The 18,242-nt window shown below is 40.6% G+C and overlaps 1 protein-coding gene across 3 annotated transcripts in view; it reads left to right on the top strand.

The window, feature by feature from the left end:
* The window catches only part of Nell2 (neural EGFL like 2), a 298,553-nt gene that overhangs the window by 140,772 nt on the left and 139,539 nt on the right, over positions 1-18,242 (top strand). For all 3 annotated transcript variants that reach the window (XM_055627188.1, XM_055627186.1, XM_055627187.1), the window contains exons 12-13: positions 1,016-1,118; positions 8,435-8,563. In XM_055627188.1, the coding sequence (XP_055483163.1) occupies positions 1,016-1,118; positions 8,435-8,563 (232 nt within the window). The remainder of the gene's footprint in view (positions 1-1,015; positions 1,119-8,434; positions 8,564-18,242) is intronic.

Raw genomic sequence — 18,242 nt, forward strand, 5'->3', positions numbered from 1 at the left:
AGCACTGTCAGGATGCTTGTTGATGATCAGAAACAACAGTGCAGAAGGAGCCAAGTGTTTGTTCTGGGGCATGGTTACTCTAGGTGTCCAAAAAGTAGTTTCCATTTTGCTATCTCCTGAGAGGACTTCATTTATTTGGTTGCTAGAAGAGAATGATGATGATGATGACGATGACAATGATGTTACATTAATATTTTAAACTTTAGGGTTCCAACTGTGTGCCAAATATTAATATCCTTAAACATTGGCCTACAAAACACATATCTGACCCTCATTTTCCTAGTAGTTTTGATCAAAACCATTGGTACTCCTTACCAAAATTACCTGTGAGTCAGTGTTCCCCTATTTCCATCCCTTCCTCTTTCTGTCCCTCCCTTCCTCCCCCTCCCTCCTCCTTCTTACTCTCTCCTTCTTTGCCCTTCTCTCTGTCTCTCACTTTCTCTCTCTCTCTCTCTCTCTCTCTCTCTCTCTCTCTCACACACACACACACACACACACACACACACACACAAAGGTCTCATCTCTAGCCCACACTGCCTTGGATCTTGCTATTTAGACCAGGCTGATCTTGACCTCACAGAACTCAGCTTCCCTCTGCGTCCCAAATAACAGATGTCTACCATGACACCCAAAGAGGCCCTTTATAACAAAACTTTGAAACAACCTCATACAAAGGTTCCAGCTTCATTTGTTGGCTTGTTGTGTGTTTGCTGAATGCAGTGTCCTGTTTCCATGATCCATGGTCTGCCTTTGCTAATCTTGTCACTGTGTTCACAAATCTGTTGGAAACTGACACACATTTCCAGGGTTCCTGAGGTGTCTGGTTGTTGTTGGCGTAAGTACAGTGTGTTGAGCTCTGACTCCCAGGGTGGCTGGCTCCCTGTGAAGGCTTTCCAAATGTAATCTAGTGCCATGTGGTGGTGATCCAATGGCCTGGGAAGAGGATTCTGACTGTCTCTTCCCCATCAAGTCCTCACTATTCAGCTCTTTGCACCTCTTTTCTGTTATCCAACAGGATCAGACCATGAAGCTTATTGAGAACATTGGCTGCCCACCTTTGGATTGTCCAGAGTCTCATCAGATTGCCTTGTCTCACAGCTGTTGCAAAGTTTGCAAAGGTAAGACTTTGGTAAAGTAATATCACTCCCATGTAATGACCCAAACCAGAGACTGAAAGACACATGCTACACACTTAAACTCGCCTGTGGAAGTTAAAAAGTAAATCTCCTCAAAGAATAATGTAGTGGTTCTCAGGGTCTAGAGAGGCATAAAGAATGGATGATGGAGAAAGATGGGTACCAGACACAGGAGTAAAGCTGGATAGGATTAATAGCTTCTAATGTTCTGTGCCTCGGTAAGATGTATAATTGACAATTAATTGGGTATTTCAAATTCTCTAATGGAAAGGAATTTGAGTATTCCTAACACAAAGAAATACAGTGTTTCTGGGGTGATAGATAAAACAATTATTCTACTGAAGTCATTATGTAATGTATTCATCTATTGAAATATCACTAGGCATCCCATAATATGCACAATTATTAGATGCCATTAGAAACAAAAACACATTAAAAGATTTATGGATGAGAGATACTGTAGGAGGATGATATAACTGATATGGATGAGAAAATTTGATAAATTATTTTCAAAGATTAATAACATTTCCTTGAAGTTGCTACACAGTGGAAAGCCCCAAGCCATTTGTTGAATTATAACAGAGATACTCCCAGGCATTTTTGCTATCTGTCCGTACCTGTCTTTGGGTTTGACCTCTAAACCTGGTGTTGAGTTGGCCCACAGTTGCTGGAGAAAGTTATCTCATGGATAAGTTTGTTCCCATTCCTGCTCAGTTTGTTTCTTTGGAGGACTTGCATGCACAGACAGGCTGCATCAGACAGCCAGTTTGTCTTGGGTCTATTCCTAATCATGCACTGGGCTCTCGGGTACTGAGAGGACAGAATGCAGGCTGCGCAGCACTTTGCGTTGCCTCTGAGATGATGAGCCTAGAGCCAGTAAGTACCAGGGTCCTAGATGTTTAGGTCATTGCAAGAAAACAGCAAAACTACTCATAAATGTGATGGGCTACCGCAGGAGGCAGCGACTTCCCTTCACTAGAGGTTTGTAAACTTGTGGTTCACCCATTAAAATGAAGCAATCATTAAATAGAAGCTTCAAGATCCTTGTCACTTAGAGGATGAGCCCTGTCTTGTGTTAGCCAGAGGTTATCCATGTGCGTCCACCACCTGCTACAGACGGGGGACTGCAGGGAAGGATGGAATCTTGGTATTCCTTTCTGTACTGTAACACTGGTGTGATATCTGGACTGGAGCTGATGTTCCCAATGATGTATTTAGAACTGAGTTACCATGCCATTTACAATGTGAGCCCATGCAGAGATAGCACTCTTCATACTGATGCAAAATAGAGCTTAAAAAGGGAAAAGTAAATATACATTTTGGAAAACACAAACCATTTTGTTTCCTTTTAAGTTACTCCATTAAAAATAGATGTTGTTGTTGAGGCCTAGAGAGGGGAGATAGAAAAACCTGGAGGTGATAGGAGCTGCCAAGGTGAGCAACAGAACCAAAAAATCTGGGCACAGGGGTCTTTTCTGAGTCTGATACTCCAACCAAGGACCATGCATGGAGGTAACCTAGAACCCCTGCACAAATGTAGCCCAAAGACTCAGTATCCTAGTAATGGGAACAGGGACTGCCTCTGACATGAACTCAGTGCCCAGCTCTTTGATCACCTTCCCCTGAGGGGGAAGTAGCCTTACCAGGCCCCAGAGGAAGACAATACAGCCAGTCCTGATGAGACCTGATAGGCTAGGATAAGAGGGAAGGGGGGGTAGGACCTCGCCCATCAGTGGACTTGGATAGGGGTGAGGGAGGGATGATGGGATTGGAAGGGGCTGAAGGAGGGGGCTACAGCTGGGATATAAAGTGAATAAACTGTAATAAATAAAAATAAATTAATTACAAATTAAAAAAGCAAGTTCTAGAGACAGTGGTGACTATCTAATTCAGTATAAGGCTCAAAGTGTTGCTTGCTCAGAGATTGAGAAGTGAGCTCACAGTCGTTAGAATGAAATGGAGCAAGCATTGTGTAAGAAGCTTAGCTGAGGCCTCCAGTGTTAAGAGACACTGTGTTCACATCCATTTCTGAACATTAATCAGTTTCAAAAACCAAGTGAAGAAATGGAAAATTAACCACAGGAAATTGTTCCATATTTAAATTACTCATATTTAAATGCATTTACATAGAGTGACAGAACATCTTATGATTCCTCACTCAATATTCTGCTTTAATTGATATGACATCACTCTTTCTAAACCTTCATGGTGAATTAAGTGTCCTAGTCTGTGAAAGTCTGGCTTAGATAATACTTGCACTCAAACTAAAACTAGGCAGCTCCTGACTCCCATTCTTAGTAATAGGGTCTCTAAACTGCCCATTCTGACCTTCAGTTTATATTCCTCCTGCCTCAGCCTCCTTCACAGCTGGGGTTACAGACATGCATCAACACATCCAGCTAGAGCTGGCTCTTCTTGAACCATTTAGCACCTGAAAGATTTCAGGCTTGTCTGGCTTCATATATTCAGGACAAGTAAAGGAATTCTCCTGGCATGCTTTGACTTTTGGGAGAGGAAGTCCAGTTCCCAAGTCTTAACTCTGAGTCAACCCTCTCACATTTGTTATGACAAATTCATCTGGGAGATAATCGGCCTCCAGCTTCCAACAGCGTGCCTCATGTTAAAGACACAGTGTTCACATCTGAATGAACGTGTGGCTCAGCACTGCATAGTAGATGGCACAGGAGGCCCAAAAGTCTTGACCTTGTGTCTGGAGGTTCCCAAAGGACTCAGAAACCAAATCAAACTGACCAATCCTGTTCCCTGTGCTTTCTGCATGGACCACCTCTGATAGCAACAGGTAGGAGGACCTGGGGAAGGAGCTCTTTACTGTTGGGAGCCTAAGAAGGAAGCAGACAACAGGCACAAGCCAGAGCTTCTGAGACAGAGGTGGGATCCTTAGACACACACAGTGTATGTGGATTTATGTCTGCATTCCTTTCTCCCACTCTCTCCTCCCTTGACATCCTCACCTTCTGTTACAGGACCATTTCCTACTCACACATCCTTAATATACGTAGAAGAGCATCATGGAAGTGATATGTTGTTCTCTTAGACTTGTGTGTAATTTCTACTCCCCACAATATTCAATAGTTACTCCCATACCTTTCTTTATATGTATATTAGTAAATTATTATGATTATTATTACTATTCTTATTGTGATCGCTGATTTTAGCTTCATTGCTCAGCAATGGCATTTACACATTGAACCTAGTTGCTTTAGAAGAAGGCCACCGGCATTAGAATGGTGTTTTCTTGTTCTGCACCTTGATCGACACTTTAGAAAATACTAGGAAAGTCTATCAGCTTTCAGACCACACCTAACTACATTAGTATTTGTTAATGAGCATGTGACAGATACTGGATTCTATTGGCTTAGCCAGAAAATGGACCCTGTGGACCCCTAAAGCAGATAGGAAACTGGTGTCAGTGCCACCTGACTCAGATTTCAGACCCACTCACTGCTGGGTACCTGTGTCTCCGTCTCCTAGGACATGGCTTTGGGGCTGGATGTACCGTCAGGTAAACCACTGACACGCCTATGTTCGTATTCATATTGTGATGTTTCATGGGTAGAAGAAAAGGTTTAATAGCTTCATGGGATAAGTAGAAGTTCCAGGTCTGAGCTCCAGTGGCCTGCATTAGCTGGCATTGAAGTAATTCTTTTGTTTAGACCAGCGGTATGCATTGATTGCTGTGTCTTCATCTTGCACAGAGTAAAGTCCGTTCTTCTGAAAGCACCTGGGTCAAAAGTTGGGGTTAATGGTCTCTCCAAAATATAACTAGGTCTCACCACTACAAATATGACAACTCCACGCCTAATATCCACTCTTAAGGGAGTTAATATTCACCACAGAGTTACTGCATGCTTGCTCTCCTCATCTATTCACAGCATGTAACCTGTTCTTGTCACCTCTTGTTCCTTCCTTTTCTCTTCTCCCTCACTATGGACAAGTGAATTTTAATTTCATAGGAAAGTTTGTTTTTAGCAGGAATGCACAGAGCTCCACGTACACTAGCAAAGACAGAGACAGCAGGTTACAGACACCTTGAGGCTAAAATACAGTGGAAGGACACCGGAAGGCTGGGCTATGTTAGCTGTGATCTCTGCCCACTGTGGCAATGCTGGGGTTGTTTCTCTGACACAGATGTTAGTGTATGGTTTTAGGGCCATAGTACTAAACTAGTGACTTAAGATCAGGGATGGAGACACCTCCAGAAGATCTTTTACTGTAGAGGATTGTTTTGGCAATTCTGGGTTTCTTGTTGTTCCATATGAAGGTGAGAATTTTTCTTTCAAGGTCTGTAAAGAATTGTGTTGGCAATTTGATGGGAATTGCATTAAATCTGTAGATTGCTTTTGGTAAGATGGCCATTTTTACTATGTTAATCCTGCCAAGCCATGAGCATGGGAGATCTTTCCATCTTCTCATATCTTCTTCTAATTCTTTCTTCAGAGACTGGAAATTTTTTTCATACAAGTCTTTGACTTGCTTGGTTAGGTTCATACCAAGGTACTTTATGTCCTTTGTGGCTATTGTGAAGGGTGTTGTTTCCCTAATTTCTTTCTCAGCCCTTTTGTCCTTTGTATACAGGAAGGCTACTGATTTTTTTGAGTTAATTTTCTATCCAGCCACTTTGCTGAAGGTGTTAATCAGCTGTAGGAGTTCCCTGGTAGAGTTTTTGGAGTCACTCAGATATACTATCATATCATCTGCAAGTAGTGATACTTTGACTTCTTCCTTTCCAAGTTGTATCCACTTGATCTCCTTCAATTGTCTTATTGCTTTAGCTAGAACTTCAAGAATAATGTTGAAAGGATATGGAGAGAGTGGACAGCCTTGCCTTTTCCCTGATTTCAGTAGGAATGATTTAAGTTTCTCTCCATTGAGTTTGATGTTGGCTATAGGCTTGCTGTATATCGCCTTTACTATGTTCAGGTATGTGCCTTGTATCCCTGATCTCTCCAATATTTTAAACATGAATGGATGTTGGATTTTGTCAAATGCCTTTTCAGCATCTAAGGAGATGATCATGTTCTACCTGCTTCTTAATTCAGGTTAAAAGTTAAAGGTTTATTTCAGGCTTTTAAATTTTATTTTGATGCTGTGCTGAGCTATTGGTATAGATAGGAAAGGTATTTTATATGAAATTGTTCTCCTTCGGTCATTGTAAAAAGCCACTAAAATGCATTTTAACAAATATGACCTTAATTTAGTTGCATAAAAAGAATGAAAATGACCCTCAAGAAAAGGTTTAAATTTTTTATTTTAAGTTGTGTAAATTTTTCTCTTGAGAAATTTGCTTCCAAATATTTGGTTTTAACCCTGAGAAGTTATATTATGAAGAGAAATTAAATTTCCAAGCAATTTAAGAGGTATTAGTAACTCTATTTTTGTCTTTATACACTTAAAATTATTTTACAGCATTCACTTACGCACTTGCTCTTTCATAGCTCCTCTGAATATTTACTGTGTGTCGGGCACACCTGCCTGAAGGTTTATTAAGCTGCACCAGGATTGTTTCATTACCTGTTTGAGTTACATTCAATGCAGCTCTGCAGTGGCATTGAAAATAATCCAGAGAGTGAGTGAGCAGAGTGTGGACCATCTGGTGAAAGGAGACACCAACACCATTACAAACAACAAGGGCCCATTTAGATTTTCTCAAATGCAAGTCATTTCTGGCTACATAGAGACAAATTTATTTTAAGCCTTTCCTGTCCTCTTATAGTTGGGATGAAACCATAAATCACCAGTCAGGCTGAAGCTCTACTGATAAAGTATGCATTAGGCAATTTAAAAATTTGTTGAGTGACACACAATTCCATTTAAGATGGATTCCAGCGCTCAGGCTTCTCATTTCGGCATTTTAGATCTCATTGAACAAGGGGTTCTGACAGAGGAAAGAAATTCTTAAGAACAGCATGCAATTGGTGTCACTGTTTATAAAAGTTCCATTTTTCTTTCTTATCAAAAGGAGTCTGGAATCTGTGAAAATCCTGTTATTCATAAAAAAAAAAGTTTCTTCTTTTGAGTGGTTACACTTTGCTGTGCACACCTTCAGAAAGAATTAAATAAAGTGGTGTAATTTTCATTTTGAACCTTCTTTAAACAATTGCAAAATACTAAGCTGTCTTTTTCATCCATTAAATATTGTTGGACACATTCTCCAATGGTTTGATGGGTGTTAAAGATACTGATACAATCTGTTGCCATCTCATTGTGTCAGCACCTTTAAGGTAACATTTATTTTAAACTCAAAGAATCTTTGTTTCAAGTATGTAGAGAGCTATAATAAGGCAATTAAGGATTGGATAGCATTTACAAAAAAAAAAAAGGTATGAATGCATTTGAAGTAGAAACTAATTGAGTCAGACAAACATGAAGAACTTTTTTTTGCAATCACGAAATCCCAGAAGCTCTGGATGCCCGTACTGGGTCTACACAAGACTGGGTTTGGCAACAGTCAGGCACGGATGGAAGAGGGAGTCCAACTGGGCCTTCCTCTCATGGTTGAGCTATTTGTTCCTAATTGATTCAGAGAGAAGGGGAGGAATTTTCAGTTGCGTGATCACCAGTGGCCACACACATAGATGTCCTGGTTAAACAAAATGGGTCACAAAACAACCCAAAAGTCATAAATCTAAGAAAGAGACTGGTACTGGGCATGGTAGAGATAAAAGAGGGTAGGTGACCTAGGTAATCAGATTATATAACACATATGCATGAAATTGTCAAATAATAATCCTAATAAGTCTGTAGAGACCATAGTGTCAAAATTAAAAGAAACTACTCTCTCTTTCTGTCTTTGTTTTTAAACAAGGGTTCTCTATGTAGTCCTAGGTGCCCTGGCACTTATTCTGTAGAGCAAGCTGGTCTCGAACTCAAAAGATTCACCTGACTCTGCCTCCCAAATGCTGGGATTGAAGGCATGTGCCACACTGCCTAATTTGCTCGCTTTCTTTCTTTCTTTCTTTCTTTCTTTCTTTCTTTCTTTCTTTCTTTCTTCCTTCCTTCCTTCCTTCCTTCCTTCTTTTTTTCTTTCTTTTTTTTCTTCTAGTGTGTTTGCACTTTTCCTTGGCCTGTTGTTTATTTTCTAAAGAGCAAGGGAGAGAATAAAAGGCATGGAGTTCAATGGATGGAGAGGTGGGATGGCCTAGGAGGAATTTGGAGGCAGGGAACTGTGATCAAAATATATTGTATGAGAAAATATTTTCAGTTAAAAAAGATAAAGAGAAGCATGGAGTTGCTCATCTTGTCATAGATTTGTTCATCAAAACCCATTCTTCTTACAGGCTATGACTTTTGTTCTGAGAAGCACACCTGCATGGAGAACTCCGTGTGCCGGAACCTGAACGACAGGGCCGTGTGCAGCTGCAGGGATGGTTTCAGGGCTCTCCGGGAGGACAACGCCTACTGTGAAGGTAATCCTGATGATCACAGGTAGTTTGGCTGTATAAATTCACCAGGATTCCTGCATGTGAAAGTTATTAATTTCCCAGGTTGTCAAGCTGACAGGCCCATTAAAAGCAGTGAGTTTAATTTAAAGCATATTAATCAGCTGGAAATAATTATCTTTCAAATTAGAGCTTTTTTAGCTATGTGCTAATAAGTTAATATGGCTGTTTCTCGAGTTAGAACAATGTCTCCACTGTGAAATTACCTTCTCTTTTTCATAATTAAATATTCAGGTAGCTCGCATACTGACATGCTCACTGTGGCTTGCAGTTAGAATTGTAGTCAGACTTTTCCAGACACTGTTGTACAACAAAGGCAGAAAATTACCAGGAAGATAAAATGTCTACTGCTATTTTTGTTTGCTGCTCGGTGGTGATCTGCATGCACTATGATACTTAGAAAACAGATGGAACACAGAAGGTCATTTCTTGCTTATTTGAAAAAATTAAGTAATATCCAAGGTAGTTTGTTATCTCATCTCACAGAGACAATGCAAATACAGTGAGTAGGCCATGTACTTTATTTGGTTTCAGCTGTGCTCCTGTAGACTCCCAAAGATCCCATGACACCGGAATTTACACTTCTGTGAGGAATTCACCATTCCCATTGACTGTAAGAACAAATGGAAACACTGATCTGTGGCACTGAGTACTTGGGGGACTTAGATGGATCATTCTTACCCCTGCAGCTCTCAAACTCACACCACAGGTCGCTGAATGTAGAAGGTGTGTGGTGACCACAACCTCCGTCTAATCCCATGAGTACTGGCTGACCCTGGGGAAGCCATCTTGTAATGTTTCCCTTAGAATTAGGTAGATTTTGTCTGTAGGAGAATTGGCATTCAATTTTAAAGCTGCCTTTGGGTCAAGGCTTTGTTTCATTGCTTTTTATTCAGCCCTGAAGGGGCCTTTCCATTTCTGCAGAAAGAAGGATTTGTGGCTTTCCTCCCCCATTAATAATGCAAATTTATTTAAAATTACTCGTCTAACAGACCTTAGGTAAGATGTTGGTTTTTACTTAATGATGTTTTAATTCTTACTCAACATAGAGTTGAATTTTCTTATCAAAAAATAAGTATTTATAATAGGTAAGTACCTGCATATTTAATGAGCTCTTCTGGTATTATTAATGTGCATATGTAAATAATGATACAAATGTGTGTCTTCTTGAATATTGATCTTTTGGTCATTTTTTTTAGCTGATTCTTTTGTTAACTATGCATTTATGTAATAAGTATTTAACAAGCATTCAGTATTTAGCAAGTACTTTTCTGTGTGCCAGACAGTAAATGGTGAGCAAAATGAGTAAATTCTCTTGCTCAGGAAGTTTGCATGCTTGGAGAACGTATTAAGCTAGGAACCATGGAGAGGGTCATTGCAAGTGGTAGAAAATCATGGGAAGGAGATGGAACAGATGGTGTTCTGGAAATGACAGGGGACTCATGTAAGTGAAATGTCCAGCCTTTGAGGTGGCTGTCCCTCAGGTTTCCTGATGATAAGAAAACAGCCTTGGAAAGACTTGGAACTGCATTACAACTAGAAGGAACAGTATGTAGAAAAGTCCTAGGTAGAAACAAACTTGGAATGTTCTAGAAACAAAGAGAAGGATGATGTAATGGTGAAAGCAAACTGGGGCCATCACATGTTGGTGGTTTGCTAGGACTTCAGGCTATGGTTTCAAGTCAATATTCTTGTGCTAATATGGGACAGGTAATGAACTGATGACAGCATGGAAGATGAGCTGTGTATTAACAGGAAAACCAGGGAGGCTGTTATAGAGGTTTGGGTAAAGACGGGGACGGCCTAAGTTACAGAAGAGACAGAGATGGTGCTGAGGGGTGTACACTCACAGTGTGTTTTCAGAGCCGAAGCCAACAGTATATGCAGATGGTTTATAATGGTGTAGAACTGACAAAGAGCTCCAGCGGAGCCAGAATTTGGAGGTCAAGCAACACTTAAATACTGTTATTGTTTTATAACAATGGGCACTGACTAAGAAGCTAGAGATTTAAAGACACTCTATTTAAATTGTTGTCAATTCAGTCTCTTAAATATTTGTTCCTCTGCAAGTTTGTATCTAATATTGCTTTTTCCATCTTGAATGTATCATATTGAAATATTAGTAACCTTACTCTTGGTCATTTGAAAATATAATCTTCAGGACTTAAAATGATAGAAGGATGTGGGAGAGATCTTGAAATTTTTATATATAAGAGTTCCTAATCCTTTTGTACCTCTGGCTACTCACACAGTGTTGCAGTTATTTTCAGGCATAGTCTTATGTATCCTCAGTCTGGCCTTGAGCTACCTATATAGCCAAGGATGACCTTGGGTATTATATTCCACTAACAATCAAAGCCCTGAGATTACCGGTGTAACCTTGTGATACCATATCTGGTTTACTCGGTTCTTGGAATCAAACCAAGGACTCCTTCACTCTAAGCAAGCATTCTAACGGAGCTGTATCATCAGCCTCTTGGGACATGTTCTCCTTTCTTTAAATTACACTCTATCTATCTATCTATCTATCTATCTATCTATCTATCTATCTATCATCTATTCATCTATCAATCTATCCATATATCTATCATCTATATCTACATTTGTGTGTGTATCTGGGACATGTTCTCCTTTTTTTAAATTACACTCTATCTATCTATCTATCTATCTATCTATCTATCTATCTATCATCTATTCATCTATCTATCTATCCATATATCTATCATCTATATCTACATTTGTGTGTGTATCACATGCTTGTATGCTCATATGTGCCAGTGCACACATGGAAGTTATAGGGCAGTGGGCAAGAGTTGGTTCTCTCCTTCCACCTGTGTGTCCTGACAAAAAACGTTACTGAACAAGCTATCTTGCCAGCATACCGTGGCAATATCCTTATCAATTTTGATTTCTATTTTCAGCCTAGCACTGTTGCTAACTTGTCGATTGTGTTGACTTTTTAGATGCAATACATATTTTAAATGTCGGAGCAGTGCTACGTGATACTTATCACCCTCTGTTTTTCTAGGGCTTCGGCCCTGTAAAAGATAGATTTTACATTAAAAGTAAGTGAATGGTAGTTTGTAAGTGACATACATTTTCTTTCCTAAATCTGGGAGGTTGTTTTAATGCTGCCTCTATAATGGAAGGTATCGATTTTGACTGCACTGTGCCTGCTCAGCACTACTACAGCAAAAGTAAATGTTAGAGTTGATTTACACACCACACACACAGGTACTGAATGCCTCTGTTGTACAAGGTTAGTGCTGAGTGAGGACCCATACGTGGGGATACACATGCTGACACTCTCTCAGGCAAAGAAGACAGGAAATCTGTTATTAAATAACATTCTACTGAAATGTGGCAGGTACCTTGAAAGAGGAATGGATCACTAGGTTTCGGTGAGTGTTGGGATTAGGGAATATTTTGTTTTGTGGAGTCTAAATTGAAATGTAAAAAGGGAGTGAGGCCAGCTAACCTCAGAAGTATGGGAAAAAAAGGATCTTCCATGGAAGAGGCAGGCTCCTGTGTCAAAGAAGCACTTTAGGAGAGGAAGGACAGGTCTGGTGAGAGTCAGAGAGTGGTGCTTTGTAAGAGACAGGATGGGTAGCAGAGTCTTGGATGTCAAAGGTCCCGTAGTCATTCACTCTCCTTGTCACTGTGACAGTACACCTGGCAACAGCAACTGAAAGTGAGAGAAAGACTTTTCTCTACACAGAGAAGAAGCTCTGAGTGACAAGAGGTCAGTGTTGGCCAGCAGGAGTGTGGGGCAGCTGCCTAATCAGGAAGCAGGGACTGGACAAGAAGCAGCTCATGAACCTTAAGCTTCTTTTCTATAAGCTACTTGCTTTGTGTATCTAGGATCCCCATCCCAAAGGTTACAGAGTCTCACAAAGAGGGACAGTTGCTGAGGACAAAGTGAAGGGCTCTAGCAGGTCTGGGCATGGCAAACACAGGCTCAAGCATGGGGAGCACGATACTGTAAGATCTCACCCTTTCCCTTCTGCTTCCCCTCTTGCTAAACCTTTAGACTGCATTCCTAAAGCTAACCACCAAGGTCTATTCCCTTATTTGGCCACTTTGTTTTGCCTGACTCATTCCTGAGGCTGATCACAAGACCCAACTATCAAAACCTCAACGTTCAGCAATCAAAAATCATTGTTTTCACGACGCTAATTAAAATACCCAACCAGAACTTACCAACTCATTTTTTCCCTCTTAAAATTAACACTTGCAAAGCTATTTGTTGCTGTTTCTGCCCAATTCAGATTCAGTCACCTTGTCTCTTTGCCTTGCTTAGTAAAGGATCTCTTTGTGTTTGGTTTGTCTTTGGAAATTAGTGTTTGGGTGTGGTCTGTGTGGGCTAATTCGGAGTCCAGACAGAGTACCCTGTAGTACACAGGGCCCTTCACAAGGTGTTCCAACATTTGACCTTGTGAGAAATATTTCATATTACAACTATGACAGTTTCATTGAAGCACAAAGGGGCCTGTTTGTTTTAAGTCGGTCACTTCAGCTGTGAGGCACATGAGGAAGACTGTACACTGGAAAACAATCGAGGATAGGATGACAATGGAGAGGTAGATCCACGGAAGAGCATCCATGAACTAAAGCTACCAGGTCCTGGGACTGGCTGGTGAGAGCAGATGATGAAGAGAGGCATGGAAGTTTATTCTCTGGTTTCTAGCCAAGCAATAGATGAATGCTAATGTAGCTCACTTATGGGAGAGGTTGAGAAAAGCTGTTTGGGGTTAGTTCTGTTCATGGCATATTTGTTTAAGTGTGCATGGGTATGGCATATGGTTAAGGTTGGATGTGCAATGAGATTATTTTTTAATTTTATTTTTATATTAATTACAGTTTATTCATTTTGTATCCCAGCTATAGCCTCCTCCTTCATTCTGTCCCAATCCTACTCTCCCTCCCTCATCTCCTCCCATGCCCCTCTCCAAGTCCACTGACAAAGGAGGTCCTCTTTTCCTTCCCTCTGACCCTAGCCTAGCAGGTCTTTTCAGGACTGGCTGCATTGTCTTCCTCTGTGACCTGGTAAGGCTGCTCTCCCACTGGGGAGATGATCAAAGAGCCAGCCACTGACTTCATGTCAGAGACAGTCCCTGTTCCCATTACTAGGGAATCCACTTGGAGACTGAGCTGCCATGGGCTACATCTGTGTAGGGGTTCTAGGTTATCTTCATGGATGGTCCTTGGTTGGAGCAATCAGTCTCAAAAAAGACCCCTGTGCCCAGATTTTTTGGTTCTGTTTCTCTCCTTGTGGAGCTCCTGTCCTCTCCAGTTCTATCTCCCCCTTCTTTCATAAGATTCCCTGCACTCTGCCCAAAGTTTGGTTATGAAAATGAGATTCTTAAGTATATAAATAAGTCAAGCAGATTGAAGGAATTACTTAGAGAATTTCGAGGAATATTTGAACATTTTTATTGTTTTTTAAAAAGAAAGTGATGTGATAAATCAAATGTAGCAGGAATGAGAAGAGAAGAATGCCATAGAACCCAAGGGAAAAGTGGATCTAAGCAAATGGTGAATGTTTCTTGGTATATTTTTGTGGCTACAGCACTATACCCAAGACTAGCTACTTTACAAACAATGTAAGTCTATTTACCTGCACTTGTGGGATATGTGAAGTACCTAGAGCAGGGCACTGATACCCACTCACATGTAGTGAGGGTCTCCCTCATGCACCATCATATGACCTAGTGTGCCACATGGTGATACAAAGCGAACGTGCTCACGCTGTTCTCCCCACGAAGTCACTATTGAAACTTTTCTTGACTTCTCAACACCATCATCCTCTAGAGCTGCTAGCATGTGAGTTTAGAGAATGAATTTTCAACATGTCAACTTCTGGCAGAAACAATCAAGTCATATCAACTTCTGGGAAATCAAAAAAAGTCCAGAAAGACTGAAAGGTATCCTTGGCACTGAAGGTGGCAGACAACACTGGAGACATGAGCATCCCCGATTTTGTTGTAGCGTTGGTGGTAAAGCTGAAGAGCCTGTCACAAAAGACATGGGTCTCAAGAAAAGAGAAAGGGGAAAAGAGGAGACTAAGGGAGATTACTTCCAACCCTTTACTTTTGTCCTTTTAAATACGGCCCTTCTTGTTTTTAAATGAGGTTTACAGGCCATTAGTTGTGATTTCTATTGTTGTAATAAAATATTATGACCAAAAGCAACACAGAAAGGAAATGATTTATTTGGTTTTCCTGTCTCGTTTGTAGTCCATTGAAGGAAGCCAAGGTAGTAACCTGAAGTCAAGAACTGAAGCAGAGACCATGGAGGAATTCTGCTCACACCTTGCTCTCTATAGCATGCTCAGCATGTTCATTTACACAATTCTGGACCACTGACACTACCTCCAGTGGGCTGATCCTGCCCACACCAATCACTAATTAATGAAGGACTCCTCATACTTGCCTATATATCAGTATGATGGAGGCATTTTATTAGTTGTGGTTTCTTTCCCCAGAAAACTGTAGCTAATGTCAAGTTGACAACAACAACAAAAACACAATGGGACATACTGCTAATAGGATAAAATTAGATTTTTTATGACCTCTCTGCTTGACCAGCTTTTAGATATAAAAGAACTAAAATATCTGAAATATGTTGGGATCTCAGTCTCTTGTGAATGGTATTTTCACCACATTTGAAATGATATATTTCTCTATACCCATTCCTTGTCGCCTTTGAGTTCTTACTATGGTTTTCATTACTTTACCTTTCATTTCATCTCTTATCAGTTCATATATGATGTCTAAAAGTTGTCCAAAATTTAGTTGGGTCTTTTGTTTTTAGAATGGTTTTCTGCTGCATGAGTTTTCCTTTTCAGTTGAAAATGTCTGGGCCTCTTGATGCTTTGATGCTATCTTCTCTCTTCCCCTGTGAGGGTCATGTTGGAGTTCCTTCATAATTCTTCTAGAAACTTCCTTTTCAGTGCTGTAGATCCTAGAAATTACAGCCACATATGTCCACAGCAATCATAATGAAGCAACTGTTCCCTGACTCCTACACTTCTTTCAGCCTCCTCTGGGGCTTTGCTCTCCAAGCCTTTGATGATACACTGAGAAGAAAAAATGTACAAAAGTAAGTCATGTAAATAACCATGTCACATATTATTATAAAAACTAGTAGCTAATAATTTATTGATGAATTTTGAAGTTTGTGAGGTCTTTCTTCAAAAAAAAATTGTGTTTATGTGTGTGTGTGTTTGTGTGTGTATAAGAGTTTGGTATAGTCTGAAACCCAAAGTCTGTAACTCGCTATTGGTAGAATGATTTTGGGGATATGTTGGGTTCTGTCTTTATCATTCTAATGTCAGGTTTTTTTTTTTTTTTGGCTATGTTTGTGGGGCGTTTTTGTTTTATTGGTGTGTATGTGTGAAAGGGGACATCTACTATGGGGGCAATAATAATAATTATATAGTAATAATTACTATTAATAATAAAATACCTATTTTGAAGCATCAAGCCACTCTCTATGCTCAGATGTATGGCCCTGATGGATCATTGTGATCTACTTACCAAGCACCACATACACTCAAAGAAAATGACTCCCTCTCCCAGCATCTACCAAATGCCAATAACTCCGCAGCTGGGGTGGCATTTTGCGCCTACCTCCCCTCTCGTGGATGTTTTTCTAGTCTTGGTCTTTCACAAGTCCTGTGCATGCTGTCACACCCACCCCGAGAGCACGCGCACAGCTTCTCTGCTGTGTCCAGACATGCTGTTTCTTTGTCTCCACTTCTGGCTCTTACAGCCTTTCCTCCCTGTCTCCGGAAATCATGCCTGTACCTTATCTGTTATTGTAGTCTCTTGTGTAGTTGAGAAAACTGAAGAGCTTGGAAATCTAAGTGACTTGTCCAAGCCCATTTATTCAGGCAGCAACCAGTTAACTTAGGGTCCAAATTCATGCTGCCTGTACCTGTCCTCAAACTCTGATGGTGCTTCTCTTTTACCACTTTTAATTTACTTATTTAGTTCTTTACCCAATTCAGTTTTTCATGGACAAGAATCCTATATAGTTTTTTTTAATTTTTTATTAATTATACTTTATTCATTTTGTATCCCCCCCATAAGCCCCTCCCTCCTCCCCTCCCATTCCTACCCTCCCTCCCCTTTCTGCATGCATGCCCCTCCCCAAGTCCACTGATAAGGGAGGTTCTCCTCTCCTTTCTGATCTTAGTCTATCAGTTCTCATCAAAAGTGGCTGCATTGTCCTCTTTTGTGGCCTGGTAAGGCTGCTCCCCCCTCGGGGGGAGGTGATCAAAGAGCAGGCCAATCAGATTATGTCAGAATCCTATATAGTTTTTAATGAAGATATTTTTATGTACGTATAATACCTTTGTAGTCTGACAGTAAAGCAGCTCCTTGGAATAACAGATATGATGAGTTAGACTCACCTGACTTCCCTTTTGCCTATCTTTTCTTTTAATTCTTTTCTTCTCTCCTTTCCTTGTTTCCCTTTCCTCTCTTCTTTCCTTTCTTCTTTCTTCCTTTCTTCCTTCCATCCATCCTTCCTTCCTCTTCTTTCTTTCTCCTCTTTTCCCTCCCCTTCCCTTCCTTCCTCCTCTCTTTATCCACTTTGTTTCTCAGCTTTTGCCATCTCACAGCTAACTCTCTTAGTCATGAATTCCTGATTTAGGCAATACCAGCATGTCATTAAGTATGGCATGTAGAGGCATCTGAGTTGATTCCTCTAAGAATAAACAGTGAGGGCCCTGAAGAATTTCTTTATGGGACGGGAAGGAAAATACAGAATGAGCAGAAAGCTTTGATTGCAAATGAAGCCCAAGAGTCCTTACTAGAACTAATGAGAGGCCTGCTGATACAGCTGGGAAGAATGGTCCAGAGAACTAAGCCCTATGGGATTAATTAGGGACGCCTAACAGACATGGTAGCTTTCAAAGCTATAGCTAATGATGCATTCTCTATGGAATGTTAGGATAACTTTTTTTTTAAGAAAAAAGAAAAAAAAAAGTCCAATGATGCTGTACAGTTGAGATTTTTCAGATAAACGGAAGCAGTGTGATTTTTTGTGAGGATTTACCTGGTGAGGCTGTGGAAGTGGACAAGTCTCAGTGAGTGCAGTTTGAAAGCTTCAGACTAGGATTGCTGCCAATACTGCAGTTGTAATCTGAAAGCCAGAGAACACAAAGAGCCCAAAGAACCATCTTCCTAAGAACAGGAGAAAACCAGTGTCCTAAGCCAATCAGACAGTAGAGGCATCCCTTTGCTCACCCAGCCTTTGTTTTAGGGCTGCTATTGCTGCTATTGCTATACCACGACTATAGCAACTTTTATTAAAGAAAAATTAGTTGGGATTGGCTTAAAGTTCAGAGGATTATAGCATCATCCTCATGGCAGGAAGCATGGCAGCACATAGGCAGACATGGTGCTGGAGAAGGAGAGGAACGCTAACAGTTCCATATCCAGATCTGCAGGCAACAGGAAGACGGTGAGACACTGAGCATAGCTTGAATACCCGAAACCACAAAATCAACCAGCAGGGGCACACTTCTTCCAACAAAACCATACTTCTTCCAATAAAACTATTCCAACAAGGTCTCACGCACTCCAACAAGACCTCACCCACTCCAACAAGGCCTCACCCACTCCAACAAGGCCTCACC

The sequence above is a fragment of the Psammomys obesus genome, unplaced genomic scaffold, assembly GCF_907164565.1.
Source record: "Psammomys obesus unplaced genomic scaffold, mPsaObe1.curated_primary_1811, whole genome shotgun sequence".
Lineage (NCBI taxonomy): Eukaryota > Metazoa > Chordata > Mammalia > Rodentia > Muridae > Psammomys > Psammomys obesus.